Genomic DNA, 20352 nt, shown 5'->3' with positions numbered 1-20352 from the left:
AATAAAATCAAATGACATACTGAATGAATGAAGAAAGTTTGTCTATGGCGATAATGTTGCCAACTTTTTCGTTCATAGATGGTACAAATAGGACCCTATAGACGTGCGTATATGCGTGCACTGTGAGGGACAGTCTGTTTGCCAATGCTCGTAATAAATAAAAAAAAAACAGTTGACATTGACATGTTTTTGACAGAAGGGTGGACTATTGGAGTGAGGAGGGTGTTAGGTTGTGGGAGTTAGTGAGAGGAAATTTAGAGATTTGAGGGTGCGCTAAGTGTTGTCGCATCACGTAGACTTTCCTCCGAGCCGCCCTTTGCGTTTGCGCGCTCACCCCCTGATCGTTGAGCAGCTCGCGCTTTTAGTTGGATACCTGAGCCAGCAAGAGACAACAAATATGATAGCATTCATCGAGCGAGTTTAATAAGTACGTATCACGTTGTCGATATTTTGTGGGATAGGCGAGGAATTGGCTAAATATAACGGCGTTGCGGCTTGCTAATGTGTGTATTAGGCTTTGCTTAAGTTATCTGCTCGTCCCATGCTCCTGGTGGTGTTGTGTTCCGATCGGTTGACATGACTATGGAAGATCCGTTCTACGTGGTCAAAGAGTAAGTGCGACGCGGCTGAGGATGTTAATGGAGTTGTTTTTGCGCGTATCTACATGACACAGTATCCTCTGTAGCTTGTGCAGTGTGCAAATTATATAGTTTAATATGTACTAGGTAATAGAATCCGTCAATGTTATAATCACTTCACTTATGACCTTTGCAGTACGAATCTAAAAATAACTTACAGGATTCCATTGTTTGTATCTTTGTTAGATACATTTCCAGGGTGATATCTTTTAAGGTGTGTGCTTTCATTTTTGCTGACATAAAACTAGTGTTGTGTGTGTACATAACTTATTGTCAGCTACACACAAATATACAGAGTAAAGCGAAGAAAAAGTGTGTACTAAATAGTAGGTTAAATTATTTAAAAAGATACTTTATTTGCTTAGGAGCATTGCTGAAAGCTAATATGCTTGTTGTATAGGCCCATTGCGCTAGTTTTCTTCCACTTAATGAAATTCGAATCTATAAACCTTCACGCAAAATAGGCGCACGACGTTGAGTTGCGGAAAACTGCCTGTACTGCGTACTACAATACAATATAAACCTTCATTCATGCTGCATAAATTTGGACTTATTGTAATCCTTAATTTCTAAACAATTTATCTTATCTAGCAAATTAAAAATGAAATGTATTATTTGCTAATCTGTCAAGTTGATGGAAACTGGTACTGGACGGTAAACTGATGCAATTACCCTACCTTAATCATCATTAAAATCTCTGGGGGCAAAATTTTCCAGCCAGTAATCAGCCTTGAGGTTATAAATTTAAAATAAAAAAATAATTTTTCATACATAACAACTTATTGATGACCTGTCTGGCCTAGTGGGTACTGTGGGTAAGGGTATTTATTCATTTGTTGGATATTTGTTCCTGAATCAGGTTTTTTCTATGTATTTATAAATATGGATATTTCTTTCATACTGGTTTGATATTAGAACAATAATAAAAAATGTATACTTTTCTTGACTCTCCAAACAAAGATGGTACAGCAACCATTATATCTTAGAAAATAATTATAAAAATAGAAATGTCTCTCATACATAACTGTAGCCAACTCATATATTATTCAGTCAGAATTGAAATGAACATCCATAAAATGCATAACATTTTATACAAACCTGGACAGTTTGAGTAAAACAGCATTTAAAAAATGGCAAAAATTTAAAGAATAGATGTGTATAATAGGTATGATAGAAATTTGAAGCAAGTACTGGAAAAATGTGATTATTCGTATGACTTGCATCACAAAGGAAATGCCATTTGAGAATAACAGAGAGGTTGCAAAATAAAGACACTTTTTTAATTTCTAGTTACACTGTTTTTACCTTAAATTCCGACGTTTCAGCTGAGTTGCACCAGCTGTGGCTACGGAAAAAATTATATCGCGGTAGACCCGTTTGTGTAATTAAATCTGTGTATAAATCGCGAAAGTGTTAGTAACACCGTAGTATCATTCTCTGCACACACAAATATACAGAGACTAATCAACAATATTACTGACATGGTGTACAGTCAGCAGCAGAAGTTGCTAAGCGGGCCAGGTATTCAAAATGACCTTGACGCGCCTTTATTCTTAATAGAATAGGAACCTTTATCCTTAATAGAATACGAGCGTGTCAAGGTAATTTTGAACACTTCGGCCGCTTAGCAACTTCTGCTGCTGACTGTACCAATATACTTCAATGAGTATGTGTCTTCCCACAAACAGTGAGGTGTTCAAGGCACTAAACAAGACACGAGGCCTGTACCTGCGCTGGCAGGAGATCTCCAAGGCCCCCGTGGCCCCCAACAGTCCCGAGGTTGAATGGACCTCCACGGAGCTCAGGAACGCGCTGCGCAGCATCGAGTGGGACTTGGAGGACCTTGAAGATACAATTAATATCCTTTTTGATTGGAATTTCCATTACATTTCATATTGAAGTAATTATTAGGGTTCCGTACCCAAAGGGTAAAACGGGACCCTATTACTAAGACTTCGCTGTCCGTCCGTCTGTACGTCTGTCAGTCACCAGGCTGTATCTCACGAACCGTGATAGCTAGACAGTTGAAATTTTCACAGATGATGTATTTCTGTTGCCGCTATAACAACAAATACTAAAAACAGAACAAAATAAAGATTTAAATGGGGCTCCCATACAACAAACGTGATTTTGACCAAAGTTAAGCAACGTCGGGAGTGGTCAGTACTTGGATGGGTGACCGTTATTTTTGCTTTTTTTTGTTTTTTTTTTTTGCATTATGGTACGGAATCCTTCGTGCGCGAGTCCGACTCGCATTTGCCCGGTTTTTTACTTAATATCTGGGAGATCCATATAAAAACTCTAAATGTTCGTTTTTTCAGAGATAAGACCTAGATCGATTTATCGCCCCCGAAAACCCCCATATAGCAAATTTCACCGAAATCGTTAGAACCGTTTCCGAGATCCCCGAAATATATATAAATAAATAAACAAGAATTGCTCGCTTAAAGATATTAGATTTAAAATGTTTTCTGCTTATTCGCTCGAGCCAATCAAGCACTTGCACGTTGCTCTCTCAAACAATTTGTATGTTATTATGTTGTACATGTACAGTCAGCAGCAAAACAGGTTTGGACATCAGAACTAACTATAGTTCGTTTTTTAGCATTAGAAAGAACTTGCAAGAAGGTAAGCAATCTTGACATGTCTTTTAATTGAAAAACGCTTTTTAAAAATCAAAAACTATTACTTATGAAAGCAGAAGAATATAAATGATCGTAAATAGATTCATAATTGTTACATATTTGTCGTAGTTTATTTTTAAAATGTGTTTTTCAATTAAAGGACACATCAAGATTGTTTACCTAATTTCTAATGTTACAAAAAACGAACTATAATCCCTCACAAACCTCACAATATAGGTTTATCACCTTTTTATTTATGCTTTTTGTATACAAATATTATACTACAATTAGTATAATATTTTTATATTATAATAATATGAACACCTACGGCCCTGTAAACGTTTTTAATTTTTGTCATGAATATCATGATGATCACGAAATCATAACAATTTTATTTATCATTTTTCATTGCATACGAAGTTTTTCTGCTGTTTTTGCGAAGTTTGAATGTGGTTTTTGTTTTACTTCTATTTTAAAAAACATCTTTCGGTTTACTTTGCATGTTCTCTTGTTGTTTTTTTGTCATACACTGAAAATGCAAATAGCGAATCCCTAATTACGAGTAAAATATTAATTAGCCATATGGATAATTAATATTTTATATGGTTTATTTAATGGTTTATATTTTGTGTATACAAAATTGTACTCGTAAGTGTATTAGATTGACGAAATTGAATGTAATATTTAATACCTTTATCAGCTTATCACCACCTTTGGCTTATTTGTGTCGACCACACAGGCTACGTACAGTCAGCAGCAAAAGTTGCTAAGCGGGCGAGGTGTTCAAAATGATCTTGACGCGACTTTATTGTTAAGAGAATAAGAGCGGTAATTTTGAATAACTCGCCCGCTTAGCAACTTCTGCTGCTGACTGTACTCGTATGTAGGCGAAGTATTTATTTTTGCCAAACCTTATTTTAAATGATCTATAACATATGTACAGTCGCCATCAGATGTATCTGAGCGGCCAAGGTACTCACAAATATCTGAACACGCCTCTATTGTTAAGGCGTTAGAGTGCGTCTTCAGATATTTTTGAGCACCTCGGCCGCGCAGATATATTTGATGGCGACTGTACATAACGGGGTTTGTAAACTACTACTATTGCAGAGATACAAAGTGCCGTGACGGTTTTTAGGGTTCCGTACCCGAAGGGTAAAAGCGGGACCCAACTCCACTGTCTGTCTGTCCATCCGTCGGTCTGTCTGTCACCAGACTGTATCTCATGAACCGTGATAGCTAGACAGTTGAAATTTTCACAGATGATGTATTTCTGTTGCCGCTATAACAACGAATACTAAAAAGTATGGAACTCTCGGTGGACCAGTCCAATCGCAATTGGCCGGTTTTTTTTATTGCTAATATTATTACTGTTTCATAACAACCAAAGTGCAACTCTGATCACTTTAAAAATGATGAATCATTGCTATCACTACCAGTCAAGTCATAGACAGAACAATACCTTTAACTCTTTCTCCACGTATCGTCGAAAAGAACTCGTCGAAGTTCAAGATCGACAACAAGGAGATCAGTGACCGGCGGACGTTCATTGAAGCCACTAAGCAGGAGGTGAAGGTAAGATTATACAGTTCGTTAGACCGTCTACAAGTTCTTTCGTGCTTCTCAGGCCCACTTACACCATCCCGGTAACCCGGGGTTAAGCGGCTAAACCGATAATCCAGTGAAACTATGCTGGACTTGAGAAACCAAATGAAATACATGAAACCATGCTTTTAAATAAAGTCTAACCCCCTTATTCATGAACGCGCTACAAACCTCAATTAGCTATAATTGTTTGTCTTTATCTGTCATTTTAACTTGTGTATTTGTAAGAAAGGGATAAAAAAGGGATAAATCAGGTTTTATGAATAAGGGGGTAATTAAACATAAAATAACCATTTACAGTTAAAGGGCAGGAGTTGAAAAAAAATTACGTCACAAAAAAAAGGTTGTGGTTGAAGAACACCACACATACCTAACTTACCCTCTCCCTCTCGGCAGGTAATGAAAGGCAAGATGAGCCTGAACAGGAACCGCGACGCGGACGGCACGGCGCGCGAGCCGCTGCTCGGCGAGGAGAGCCCCATGCACTTCGGCAACACGTGGACCTCCACGCCCAAGTACTCAAAGTACTCGAAGCTGGCCAGCCAGACCGACAGGTTAGTCTGTGTTTTTAACACTCGGCGGGTAATGAAAGGCGACATGAGCCTGAACAGGAACCGCGACGCGGACGGCAAGGCGCGCGAGCCGCTGCTCGGCGAGGAGAGCCCCATGCACTTCGGCAACACGTGGACCTCCACGCCCAAGTACTCCAAGTACTCGAAGCTGGCCAGCCAGACCGACAGGTTAGTCTGTCTTTTTAACACTCGGCGGGTAATGAAAGGCGACATGAGCCTGAACAGGAACCGCGACGCGGACGGCAAGGCGCGTTAGCCGCTGCTCGGCGAGGAGAGCCCCATGCACTTCGGGAATACTTGGACCTCCACGCCCAAGTACTCCAAGTACTCGAAGCTGGCCAGCCAGACCGACAGGTTAGTCTCTCTTTCTAACACTCGGCGGGTAATGAAAGGCGACATGAGCCTGAACAGGAACCGCGACGCGGGTTAACGATCAACAATATTTTTCTTACCCTTTTACCGCCATCATTTTGTAAATGACATCTATATCCGTCTACAAGTTTGTGAGTTTCCTTTTATTCCTTAGATACATGTATTTTTAGTCTTCATTACATTATATTTGACTATTATGGCGTTTGTTTATTGTCTTAAAGAAGTTTTGTGCATTTTTAAATAAATATTACGTTAAACATCCACTCCGAATAAATTCAGCCTGTATGTATAAGACTCATTTATTTACTATTAATTTTCATTGACAGCCCGAACAGATTCGACGCATACGACAACGATATAATGTCAATGCAAGAGAAGATGCTAGTGAACCAGGACGACCAGCTGCAGGTGATCAGCAACTCGGTCGGCACTCTCAAGACCGTGTCCAAGCAGATCGGGATAGAACTCGACGAGCAGGCCGGGTGAGTACAGAGTACGGGGCTTTATTAATCTAGTGACAGTGGCTTTGTGTGTAGCCTTCGCGAATCTATCGCAAACTGAATAAAGGACCCCGGACCTAAAGTATGGAAAATGTGGTTTCAGTTAAACATCTTGAGATTTTGATATGTTATAGATTTCAGACTCCTGAACAAAAGTTTCTAGGGGAGCTACCACTGTTTCAGAGTCCCTTTCAGAGTTTCGACTCATTTTGTACTAGACAATAAGGGACTAAATTTCAAGGGAATCGGTTGAAAACTGCGACCTTTCAAAGACCAGTCTATTACATCTTTTTGTATGTATGTTTCTCTTGTATAGAATTTTTAGGACTATTGGCGATGAGACTTTAAGGGGTTAGAGGGGTTTTCTTCTATCATCGTTCTTCTTTTACAGAAAAGGTTCGTAAGATGTTTCTTAAAATTTGCATATCCCTAACCGTAACGCGGCTGGAAACATATTCACTTAGAATTTTATATACTCATGGACAAATTTAGAGGTACGCAAAATCGTACCATCTTAGTACCGTTTCTTTAACGTAGTCGGTTTTTTCCAACGCTAGGTGTTTTTTTTAATCCTAGTATGTTACGTTATAGTATGTTTAATCTTACCAGTGGCGGCAAGCCGGCAATTCATAGGCAAGCCGGGGCTAATTTGGCTTACATATTTCCTTTACAACTCTGCTCAAACGTCCAGAAACAGGCAAGCCGGTAGGAATCGGCTTTTACATACCGCCGCCACTGAATCTTACCTAACATATTTGTTACCATTACATGATATTATAACTTTTCAGTATGCTTGACGACCTAAACACGGAGCTCGAAAATGCCGACTCCAAGTTAGACTCCACTATTAAGAAAGTCGCGAAGGTGCTCCACATGAATAATGGTAAGTTTTTATTTATTTATTTAAACTTGATTGCACAATAAATGAAGAGTACAAATGGCGGACTTAATGCCAGAAGGCATTCTCTACCAGTCAACCATGGGCTGAACCGAAAGATCTAGTTTTTAATACTCATCGACCGCTAATTATACCGGCTTTACTGCATGTCTTGTGGCCGGAAGTTTAAAATAAAACTCGGTTTCGCAAGTCACGTTAGAGCCTATGCACGACAGGCTTTACTGAATACCTGATACTGATCTGTCCGGGTGTCGCCGTCGACGGATACGTCTGGGAGGACATCATCATCATCATTATTACTCATCGATCGTAATTATACAGTCAAACATATTAATAGACCCGCTGGTATAATGCTTTTTATTTAAGAGCTAAAATTCGTTTACGCATACGGCGATCAAAAGGATTGCCAGCATCGATTAAGCATGCATCTTCCGTGCGTTCGTACCTCTCTTATATAACTACGAAACTATTTAAAAAAAAATAACAATCGCTTATTTTTTCGGCCTCTGCTGTAATGCATATAATAAATTATCATTCGTGAATAGAAAACACTGAGTACCATGTTCAAAGATAAAGTATACCTCATTTCGTTTACCATGGCAGGATTCCACTTGAAATAAATGAAATTGGGTATACGGTGGTAACTATTCAATACTCTTCTAGCAAATAAATTACAAATAAATATTTGCCTGTTTTAAGCACAACCTAAAAAAGTATTTACTCGGTTTTTACCGACACAGTTTGTAACTAAGCGGACATGTTCCAAAAGAGATACTTACTATAATTCATGAACTATAAGAAATATTTGTGATCTCTCTCTCTTCCTTTCTGTCATACACGTGTTCTGTTTCTGTTTATTAGTTTTAAGTTTTAGTTTTTAATATTGGGTGCCCTGAAAACCAGCGCAGTGTCTTACAGACACTGATTATGCTGAGCGGCGTCCTATTTGGTCGGTTGGTCGGAGCGGCCAAGGTGTTCACAATATCTGAACACGCACTCTAACTCCCTGACAATAGAGGCGTGTTCAGATATTTGTGAGCACCTTTGCCGCTCCGTTATATCTGATGGCGACTGTACTTACCTAATGTATGTTTTTTATGCCAAATAAATATTTTCTATTTCTATAGTATACGTATTTGTTTCAGATCGACGTCAATGGCTGGCAATCGGCATACTCCTCGGTCTATTAGTCGTAATCCTAATATTGTTTGTTATAATCTGAGCTCACCGCGACGCGGTTTGCCGTCCAGCACCCTGATACGCTCTGACATAGGGTGGTATTCCATTCCAATATCTTGGCCCAATGTCATTGCGTCCTACTCTCTCGCTAAGCATAATGTGAGACAAAATACACATTGGACAATGAAATTGGGCAGGTGGAATACCGTCCTAAGCCAATTCATATTCAAACACAGTGAAACGACGCCGTACTTGTGGTCGGGCATGAGAATTATCTGTTTTCGACGATAATTTTTTACTGTCCTAGCAAAAATCTATGAAAAGTGAGGATCTTCGGAATCTGTTCAGTGCTATCAGACCCAAATTTTATAGACCGCGAGCCAGGAACAGATTTCCATGACCGATGGCCTCCCGTGCGATAATTCGTATAGTGGTTAACGGCTATAAATGATGAATCCCCGTGGACATCAGCTGCCGCTCCGTTGGTGGGTTGAGGAATGGCAGTCACCGAAAAACTTAAAAATAAAATTAGTAATCGCCTCCCGTTTGATACTTTGTCAGATGACAGCTTAGACGCTATGATATATGCTCCTGGTCCGCGGTCTATTATGATTATTTAAACTTTATGTTAACATCACAAAAATTTATCATCGAAAAACAGAAAATTCTCTTGTCCAACCGCAGTATGGTGTCGTTCCACACTGCGCCCTCTGTACTTAGCATTTCATAAAGTAATCCCACTTCTGAACTCAATGCTCTGTTGCATGTAAGTATCTTGTGAATACCGTAGCCCACAGACAAAACATCCTCCAGACTGAGCATAGTCGCGCTACCCCCTCTGCCACGCATACGGTAATTTTACTCCATGTTCGAGTCGAGAGTGTCTTTGTCCGACGTCCGTGTCTTTGAACGGATCAATCACGGCACGGGACTTCACTCACCTCGTCCCGCGCACCCCCGCATTTTTGGCATCATCGGTTGCATGAAATAATTGCTCTAAACTCGGTCTAGAGGATTCCTAGTCTATGCCGTAGCCTGAATATGTTTTTAGTGGAGAGTAGCGTCATTGTTGTATTTAAATTTACAATGCACCGTTTATATTGATAGTTAACGTTTCTTGTGTTAAGGATTTTATTAAATGATTTTATGTCAAACAATGAAATTGAGTCAATGAAAAATCGATTTTAATATTACCTAAATAAAATAATAAAAATACTAGGGTAAACAATACTATAATCGGGCCCCGCCATTGATTGGTCCATTCAACCTTGTTTAAAGGTAACATTATCATTGGGTACTTTTCCCTATTTGATTATTGATCTGCACGAACTTGTAACGAGTTAAGCTCAATTAGCTTTTGGTGCGGTTGATAAGGGTTTTTCTTATTTTTAAATATATCACCTAAAAAACGATAACATTTTTTTAAGACCTTAGAGCATTTAATCACTGGATGCGTCTTGGCTGTCATTTTCTGTACAAAACAGTCATTTTTGCGGCACGTCAAATGTATGGCTATTTGTACACGATTTGTACGTAACGTACAAATAACCATGTCAGATAAAGGTCAATCGATACAAAAGTTTGCACAATTGTGCAAGGTTTTCGGCAGAGGGGTAAGCTCTAAAAGGCGACTCCGGTTATTAAATGCTCTAAGCCAAAGACCAAATGTTACGTAACCAATAAATATTTGGAACTACTATATCATTCGGTTCGGTTTTGTAGCCTGAGATTAAAGCCCCATTTAGACGGTTCAAGAACTTGCATGCAATATTTGATACATTGCTAACTACAGACTACAATGAATTCAGTCGATCGACCAAATACCGCAAGGTAACGAAAATCGCATGCAAGTTCTTAACCGTCTAAATGGGGCTTATGGCTCGGTTGCAACAAATCCTCTGTCACCGTTAATGGAAAGTTTCATAGACCTCTGCTGCGTGACCTTAATCAGTCCGTTAACTGTGGTTGGTGTAACTGGTAAGGACCAGTTGCTTAAATATAAGGATATTTAAAATATAATAGCACTAGCTACTTTCTAGGCTTCCATTAGCCCCTAATAGCTCTTTGAAAAGCACGCCTATAAACTGAAAATCGTAATTAGATTCCAAAAAAAGTAACACAACGTTGCCACTGCAATAATTTGTTTGTAAAATAATAAATTCCTTTTTATAAATAAACACGCAAAGATAATTTATTTATCGGTAATTATACTCCTACGATTTAAAAAAAGTACTTTTATTTACATATTTTTACATAAATACAAGACGCGCTAGTAAAAAGTGGCAACATTGTCTTAGTTTTTTTGGAATCTAATTACGATTTTCTGTTTAGTGTGCGGCGCGCCATTGTCAAGTCGTAATGCACAAAGGTATATGATGGTAAGATATATGATGTAACTGCGCGAGTCAGTTGTCGTTTTCGGCGGATGGTGTTAATCGTTTTCATTTGTTTGCTGTGTGCTATTAAAACTACAGTTCCACGTATAAACGGTGACGAGTCTTGTAAATTTATGTATAAAACGTAAATCAGTAATAGTATTTTTGTAACATTCCCTAATATTATGACCCATATAGTTATAGTTAACGCACCTGTATTAAACGCGTTCTAAATATCACTAACATTCTGTGAGTTAAATAGCTGTCTAATAGAAAGTGTACTGAAAAGATGACTTAGGTAGATGTCTCTTATGCGAACATAGGTACACATGAGAAATGTGTTAGTACCATATCGCTATAACTTATTGAGCGAAATCTATAGGTCTCTTATACAATAAGGTAAAGTGAAAAGGTACTGAAACGAAAATGAATTATGCGTAGTTTTATAATGATTGAAAAAGGAATGTAACTATTAAGAGTTCAAATAGTCCAAGCATACATAGTTTTACGAAGAAATGACTCAAAACTAATTTTAATGTGACTGTATTATACTTATCTTGTTTCTATAGTAATCTTCTCACTTCCTACTGACGTACACATAATTTATTGTAAGTCTAGCGAGAAATACTGGCAGTGATATTACCACAATAGATATAAATATTTTTTTTTTATATTTTCACCGTATTCAGCTAAGTAACTTGACGTATGGCAACCTTTTATGTGTTCCCAGATTGATCGTGGTTTCGTTTGATTTTATTATTTACTTATACACCGGGGCATTGCAATAAAGTAAAACTATAGATACCTATAATATGAATATTAAGGGATCATAATTATGTAGACAATTGTACACAACAGTAATTTAAAGTTTGATACTGCACTTGTGATTGTGTTGACAAGGAATGTAAATATATTTTTATTTTTCAGTATGTCTTGTTTTGTCACAACTATGTCGTATGCAACGTATTGAAGTTTTTTTTGTACAAGCTTTTATTTAGTTTCACCTGACCGTTGTCTGTAATCAAATCTTGCAAGTTAAATTTGATCCACTCCCGGTTTCCGATTGAGCTGAAATTTTGCATACGTAAGTCGAGTGACAATGCAATATTATGGTGTCATCGAGCTGATCTGATGATGGAGACCAGAGGTGGCATAGGAACTCTGTGATAAAACAACGAAACCTAATTGTGTTTGGGGATTTTAGAATTGTCTGGATGAGTATTAATTGCCTGTGGAAAGAAAAGTACAGTCAGCGATAAGTAAAAGCTTGTACCAAAAATGAAATTTTTACCAAAAACTTATTTATGTTAAGCCGGTAGACTAATACAGCTATTAACTACTGCTACTGACAACCTCAGACACTCTTACCCTACATGATATATTTCAAAATTCGTTAACTTTATCGTCTGAAGGCTCACAGTCCTACCTACAGGACTTATTAAGTTCGATGAAATTTAAATCATTTTCAATTGGAACAGAGTTGATTTTGCTTTATTCAGTTAATTTTTCAAACAAAACAAAATCAACTCTCCTAGCTCCAAATTCCTCTGACAAATTTTGATATTTTTCTTGTATGGCCGGGCCTTAGGAGGATATAAATTAACCTGGCGGCGTAGCACGGTCGCGTTTTTATCCTTTGTCACCATGCCTGTCACGTTCTAACGAGTATGTAAGTGCGAAAGGGACGCGCATAGTGATAGTCGATAAAAATGGAACCGTGCTGCGCCCGGGACCTCTTAACATAACTCGTTACATTATAAACAAATAATAATACAAGTGTTTTTTCCTTAACATACTTATGCTATGAATTATGATGAATGATGATACAAGTTAAGAAAGTTGAAACCACATTGGCGAATATACTAGTACCTGTACCATGATTCACTGACAGTGTCAGTACTGACATATACGGACACTATAGCACTGACCCTCCATACAAACTTTAATGTAATGTTGGTGAGATGGTTCCGCTAGTGACTGTACGTATTAATTTCCACCCTATTTCTATTAGCTTATGGTTACTTTTCAATCGCAACTTTTACTGACTTCGTTGCCCTAAGATGTTGGTGTTTCATGATTCACAAAGTAGTTGTTAAGTGGTTATTTATTTCTCATTCTATACATTCACATGGTGGATTAGGTGTCTAAACGTTAGATTAACATTTATTCAGGATGATTTAGGAGACGTGATTAGAAATCTATTTTTTCTAATTGTAATAAAATCGGTATGTCAATGTAAAATGAACTATGTTTCTAAATATAAAGCTAAATCATGGTACCCCGGTAAATTATAACAAATATGGTTTGTCCTACAAGTCTAGATATGGGGTTACCATAATTTTGTGTAATATTTTTTTAACAATAAAGATGCACCGTAAAATATATTCCAAAACCTCCCAACTATGGTCTAAAACTGACTCGAATGATTTATCTTGATTTGGGTATGAATATTATTTTAATTACATATTTAGTTCTGAGGCAAGATTAGTTTCATAAATGGTGGGTAACAATCGGCAAGTACTAAAAATAACATTGGTATTGGTGCTTAATTAATTGTTGGACCGAATGATCATACTTTAGTTTGTAGTATATTGGACTATGTTTGGGTGGTTTTACGGTACCTACTATTATCTGAGCTATAACATTGGCAGCTGCTTTATCACGTTATACTTTCGATTCTTCGTAACGTCGTGTTTCTAAACCCGTCTCCAGGCCCACCCTGTATATTGTGCCTATAATTTCTTATAGGATGCAAATCTGAATCATAGGATATTTTATTCGCTTCAGTGTCTATAAGTAGTTTGGTTTTCTTGATGTATTGTCGTTTGTCGTTTCGATGTTGAGAGTTAAGAATGAGACAGACAATAACGTCCTCCACCCTGTCGTTTAAGACGTATTTTATTAAGTCCAGTGTTCACTACAAGAGTAAGCAGTTGGTCTACATCTTGAGAATAAATCCGTTACTGTTACCTTATGATATGGTCATACGACACTGGATGACTGGTTCTAACACACATGGTAGTTCTTTAATGTTCTTGCCATCGTCTCCCCGCACCGCCACAATTTCAAACAATAAATCGTTTCGTTCACTTAGTGTCCTCTGATTGGCTCATTATATGGGGTTACCCGAAGATGGTCTAGAACGCAAAATGACTAGTGTGTTAACGAACCTAACCTACCTATGTGGTGATATAAAAAGCGGGCATTTTGCGTTCTAGACCGTTTGCGATGTAGACTAATTGCAATTTAGGCAAAACAACACACTAGTCATTTTGCGTTCTAGACCATCTGCGGATAACCCCATTATAGGGTTAGAACCTTTCAGTATACCTAGTCCACGTACAAGCTATAAAATACTATAAATTGTTGATAGACCCCGTTCGTTCTTTAAAATTGCCTGATTACGGAGTAATTAAGGTAAATCGGTATGTCGAAGCTTTGTAGAATGTCGACCAGTTTTTCGATTAGTAGGACGGCTCATGTAGTGAATGTTGGGTTATGGGTGCTTTCGGTTAGCTTTGGTATGATTTGGTTTAGGTACCAAGGTTCCAAACATATATACACGTCAGTGTCTTAGAGACGAGTCAATATTTTGGAAAATTGGCTTGTAAAGATGTTTGTGAACTCGAAGGTACAAAATGGTTTATGAACTACAGGAACGGACAAGAGCGGTTTTTTGATTGTGCATAGACTATCTGCGATTTAGTGTCGGTATATTTTAGAAAGTGTAATTTTTTAAAGAAATATTGTACCTACTGTATCTGTTATTTGAAATCCCACTTACCGAAAGCTCCTTGGGGTAAGTTTGGGTAAGATCGTTAAGGTTTACCAAACAAAGATACTCTTCAGCCTTGTCAGAAAAGTACAAGAGAGACGGCTGACGAAAAAGTTGCTGAAATTGGCTTGAGAGACGGATTTATCCTTATCCAATCTTACCTACAAAAATGCGCATATTTGTCCTTGTAGGCTGTGAATTTGCCACAATTTATATTGTAATCTTGTGGCCTAAATTAGTTGTGTTAATGTGACATTGCATAATTATCTGTTAATTATACATATACACTACATTTATTACTAGCATGTTATTAATGTCATTGCGGTCCCAAAAATCTTAAAATAAACCTATTTTGTTTACGGACATGTTTTGTCTCTTTTTTAATGCCCATTGGTGTAAGTCTTAGAAAGACCGAAGAGGATTTACGCCGCGCAGCGCACACCAGTGAGGTAAAATCCCCCGCGATACCACGAGCGCCCGCCAGCCCGGCGCTGGCGGCCGGTGCACCACGGAGCACTTCGCGCAGGCCGGGGGATGCCGCTGCATACTAGAAGATGAGGAGGCGTACTAGAAGACAGGACATGCTCAGCGGTGGGCGATAAAGGGCTGATATGATGAAGATACTTAATTGATAAAATAATTGGAACATTAGTGGAGTACTCACTCACCAAGAATGGGATGACGCCACGAGAAGATACAATAGGTTCCCTTCCGCAACATCCCGATAAACTGAATTCTGATAATAATACTGCATTGAAATAATTACGTAAAGAACTAGAGATCAGGTACCTATTCTTCAAACTTTATATTTTGTCCCGGTTTCAAGCAAAAGTTAAGTATACGTAGAGTAGGTACATTGTTGGTAGGTACGTAGTTGTAAGTAGGAACTTAATACATAGATGTGTAAGTTGGGTAAAGTTAAAACAAACTGAAATTAAGTTACCTAACGGAAATTTTTACAGCGAATTAAGAAAAAAACATTTTGGAAACGGAGCATTTCGATCCCCATCAGGCGTGGCTCACTCCGCGATTTCGTCGCTTTGCTACAGTTAGCTAAAAGTACATCCGTTTGGCCCCAATTTTGGGGTTTGCCATAAGCCGCGCGTGGCGCTGTCGCCACCTAGCGGCCATATCTGTGCTGATCGTAACAGATGCGTTTTGTTAGAGAGTGAGTCTTCTGTACGTAGTACTATTATTTATTCTGTGTCCCCATACAGATGATACAGAAATAAATATGAGAAGTTTCCTAAATTTCTCAATGTGGAAATTTCGCAATTTAACTTACGAGTAATGACAACTCATCAGTATATAAGTTACCATATTTACCCGGTGTCATATTTACCCCGTATTACGCAATGTAGGTTATACATAACCTTTGACCCCTATTATGAATTTATTCCAAACCACAAACATTGGGACAATTCAACATGACGGAGGCTTGAATTATTATTTATGTTTTGTGCTTTAAAGTTTAATAGGGTTAACAATATTTTGGTACCATCAAGAAAATCTGTTGGAGGAGATCGGAATAAAATAGTACATTTCGATGCTAGTGCGGAAGGTATGTCATTACTTCACGAGTACCGAGATATCTTGCCACGAGCCGCAGGCGAGTGGCAAGACTCGGGACGAGTGAAGAATGACATTTCCGCACGTGTATCGAACGACGTTTTTTAATACAGTTGCGAAAAAATAAGAAAAACATTGTTAATCGTACACTAAACAAAAGTGGTAACAGTGACAGCTCGGTTAGACGTCGTCTTTAAGTATATTATATCTATGGGCGTTTGGCAGCTATTCCGTTCCATTCAGTCAACTTATTAAGAACGGAATTTTCAATATTGAATATTAAAAAATAAACGTGTTATAATGATGAAGAGGTAAGTAATTAAATATGAAATATGTAATATTTTTCGTATTTTTACATTAACGGTAGGTTTTTATGCTGATTACGACGTTTAAAGGAACCTAATATTAACACTCATCAATAAGTAGTCGTGAATTGGAACAAGTATAAATTTAAAAAAATTGGAAAAGTGAAAAGCACTAGTTCGAGATAACCAACTTTCCGCACGCTAAACAGCTACGTAAAGTAGCACTTTTTGAGCAACTGTATTAAAAAAGTAGTTTACTTATTGATGAGTGTTAATATTAGGTTCCTTTAAACGTCGTAATCAGCATAAAAACCTACCGTTAATGTAAAAATACGAAAAATATTACATATTTCATATTTAATTACTTACCTCTTCATCATTATAACACGTTTATTTTTTAATATTCAATATTGAAAACTCCGTTCTTAATAAGTTGACTGAATGGAACGGAATAGCTGCCAAACGCCCATAGATGTAATATACTTAAAGACGACGTCTAACCGAGCTGTCACTGTTACCACTTTTGTTTAGTGTACGATTAACAATGTTTTTCTTATTTTTTCGCAACTGTATTAAAAAACGTCGTTCGATACACGTGCGGAAATGTCATTCTAAGTAATGACATACCTTCCGCACTAGCATCGAAATGTACTATTACAGTACATACAGTACATTTTTGGAAAAAAAAATCCTTCTTTTCCGCACTAGTGCGAGAAACAGCACTTTTCGTGTATATGACAAAAGTTTAAAGGGCCATATATAACGTTGTACGATACACGTGCGAATAAGTAATTCGCAACTCGTGTCGATTTAAAACACTCTTTTCCGCACTGTATCGTAAATAACTATTACGTGCAATTTTTGACAAGGTATGATGACACTCTGATGACACTTTATTAGAGTCGGACCAAGAAAAGTATGCAGCGGATTTGATAGCCCACGCAGTGCAAATGTTATTAATACGTCATAATTTGAGAGAAGTTTGACATTTAAAATAACATTTGTAAAAGTGCTGCGTGGGCTATCAAATCCGCTGCAGGCTTTTATTGGTCTGACTCTACTTCATTGACGTGGCGGCGACAGGGTTAAATATAAAAATGATATAAGGAATTTACCCAGCAAATATACCAAGAGAATTTCCTTCAGTTTGTTCCAATATCGGAGTGGAAGTGAATTAAAAATCACTTTAATTAATTATTCTGCACCAGTCTGAAAGCAATCGTAAACACCGCTGATTGAATTCAAGCCTCAGCACAGCACAGTTTATACAAGTTTTTATTTAAATTGCAATGTTTTGTATCCAGTACCTATCGTTAACGTTTGTAATGTCCACAGAAAAGAAGCTGATTGTCCCGCACGTGTTACAGTTACTCCCGTAAATCCCGCCTAAGCTCGTCAAAGCAATCAGAATACACGGCCAGGTTTCAGAGATCCAATAGAAATGTGGGACCGTTTAACTGTTTGCTGCTTAGCATGCGGACAGAGCTCCGCGGGGATGCAGTTATCCGTCTCTGAATGTCGCGCGATGGATATTTGTTCGATTAGATGCGGAGAAGACAGGCAGAGAGCTTTTCTCTGCCGCACGAGCTATGAGGATTTGGACCCCCACAAAAACAAAAATAAACCATGTCTTTGTCGCTGGCGTTGTACTTGTCTTTATTATGCGTTCGTTGCCGTTGTGACATCCAAAGTTTAAACCTAGCGTCAAGAAAATGTAGAAAATTATTGAGGGCGCCATCTCCTAAGTACTCGTAACTAAACGTGACGTAAAATGCCTACATGGCAACAATCTAGTATGGAAATTGTTTAGTTTCATTTTATGTAATTGCTACTATTTTATAAATTTTATAAATCATCCATTCCAACAATATTTAGGTGGATAACTGCAGCTATTTTTTGTTACTAAACAATATGACATAGGTAGCAATATCTAATTGTATTCGACATGTCAGCATCGTCGGTTAGACATCCTTTTGTGTTATTTTATGAGGAAACATATACGAGTTTAGTTTCTTTTTAAAAATAAAGGAATGTCTCCTTTAAGTAAAATGAGCCAGCTTAAGGATTTAAGGTAGTTTCTCTCCAGGGCCCGACTTATCTTTCCACACTGTATATATAGGTACAGTGCAAATGTCACAAGTCAGTCTAACCAGACGAATAGGCCGTCGGGAGTGATGGAAGCGCTCCCGTTGTAACCCGCATCTATCCTAGTTTATTGGATCTAAAGTCGACGGGAACTCTCCTCTCATTACAAATTCACAGGCCGTGCCGCCCTGTGTCCGAACGGCCAGGAAGGAAGCTCCTGGCCGCGTAGCCAAGATGCCAATCGCTTACGCTCCGTAGCGATCGAAACGCAACTGTCACTGTCGCGCTAATATGGAAGAGTGATAGAGAGACATAATGCTTTTCGATGTCGAAGCGATAGCGATTGTAACCTTGGCTAGGCCGGCAGGCTCGCTATGTCCAGTTAGTTGGCTTGAGATTCGTTTCTGTGATCACGTGATCAGCCCGAATTTTCAAAGTCCAAGATTTAATCATAAATCGAGATTCATCAAGATAAAATAAGGAGAATTAATAAAAAAAAAATGGTAATTATATAAACATGTACAGGCACGAACAAGATGCACATGCGAATGATAACAAAATGACATCATTTTGGTGTCAAAATGTAAGTTTGAATTGGCCTCTTGGTTTATCAAAAATAAATCAGCTTATCACCGTTAAGTCTTTCCCGTCACAGAACATTTTCCTGACATTCTAGACTCTAGACTCCAGGCGCAGGCCTCTAGCTCTAGAATCTAGAGGCCTGCGCCGAGCTGAAGCCAACATGTAGAGACACTGATGAAATGTAAGGGGTGGGGCAGTACCCGCCAGGCCGTTTATTATTACTAGGCTAGGTAAGTGATTTAAGAAATACCTATAAGTTAAGTTACTTATACTCTATTAAGTTTTGTCACGAATAAAAACATTATATTCTATTCTATTCTATAATAAAGATAGTTTATTTAAGTATCCTACATTTACTTTCTATTACTTATTTACTTACCTTCTAATAATTTCCTAGCGTAGCTAATTTAATAAGTTGAGAATAGATGACACATTTGTTTAATAATATGTACATTCATTTCATTTGCTTGCAACTAAATTAAATTATATTCATAGTAAGATTTATTTTTGGTGCATTCTACTTGTTTGTTCTAGTAGTTAAAATCATGAGCGCATTACGTGACTCGACTTAAAGAACTAACAAACTAGGCAAAGCACTTAAAACACAAACTAAACGTCCGTTATTTCGCGAAAATGTGAATTGTACGGAAGCTCGCAATTCGCAAACAAAGTTTTGACAAATTGTATCATTAGAATATTATTTTTGGTTTCGTTAATGGTACGTGGAACGGCTTTTATCCTGCTTTGGGAACCTGGGAAATCCGAAATCATCGAGTTCTCTTAACGGTACAATACAATGCAATATAAGTAGGTATAGGTAGGTTTACTTGAGCAGTAGAAAAAAAACCACGGCCAATATTTTTTTCTATGCATCAGTAGATAGCAAATGACTCAACCTATCTGCCGTTTTAATTTGGCAAACGATGTACCAAACACCCTGTATGTACTAGCAGATGTAACATACTTGAATAATTGGGTTGTTTACAGAATTTTGGAAAAAACATACTCTAATTTAAAATGTTTGTCTAAAACCTTTACCCAAGTTTTGTTTTGTTCATCCTAACACAAAAGGTAGTTAATAGGTTTCCGAACCGAAACTAAGAAGCTTAGTTACGAACCCCGGAAAGGTCAGACACACTAAGACCTTTTTCCATTGATAGTGCTTCCGTGTATTCAGCCAGAGCAGCCACGTCTAGTTTTGAAAATTTGACCCGTTTCCGAGAAAGGCGGAACACAAAAGCCTTCGCTCCGACGGCTTCATGAAAATATTCCA

General features: G+C 37.9%; 1 protein-coding gene across 1 annotated transcript; it reads left to right on the top strand.

Moving 5' to 3' along the window:
- The first annotated feature begins 433 nt into the window (after window positions 1-433).
- LOC134679281 (syntaxin-6) lies at window positions 434-14901 on the top strand. Its single transcript, XM_063538178.1, has 7 exons — window positions 434-611; window positions 2327-2496; window positions 4743-4837; window positions 5264-5607; window positions 6138-6293; window positions 7100-7194; window positions 8355-14901. Exons 1-7 carry the CDS (start codon window positions 577-579, stop codon window positions 8429-8431), a joined length of 972 nt encoding a protein of 323 aa, XP_063394248.1. The 5' UTR covers window positions 434-576; the 3' UTR covers window positions 8432-14901.
- Window positions 14902-20352: the final 5451 nt, after the last annotated feature.

The sequence above is a fragment of the Cydia fagiglandana genome, chromosome Z, assembly GCF_963556715.1.
Source record: "Cydia fagiglandana chromosome Z, ilCydFagi1.1, whole genome shotgun sequence".
Classification (NCBI taxonomy): domain Eukaryota; kingdom Metazoa; phylum Arthropoda; class Insecta; order Lepidoptera; family Tortricidae; genus Cydia; species Cydia fagiglandana.
This window is presented reverse-complemented; position numbering and strand designations above follow the sequence as displayed.

Bases quoted from the DNA above. Each gene is read 5' to 3' on its own strand.
- LOC134679281 (XM_063538178.1), top strand. From the start codon at position 577: ATGACTATGGAAGATCCGTTCTACGTGGTCAAAGA. The intron at 4,838-5,263 runs GTAAGATTATAC...CCCTCTCGGCAG, and splicing joins CCACTAAGCAGGAGGTGAAG to GTAATGAAAGGCAAGATGAG. The intron at 7,195-8,354 runs GTAAGTTTTTAT...TATTTGTTTCAG, and splicing joins GGTGCTCCACATGAATAATG to ATCGACGTCAATGGCTGGCA.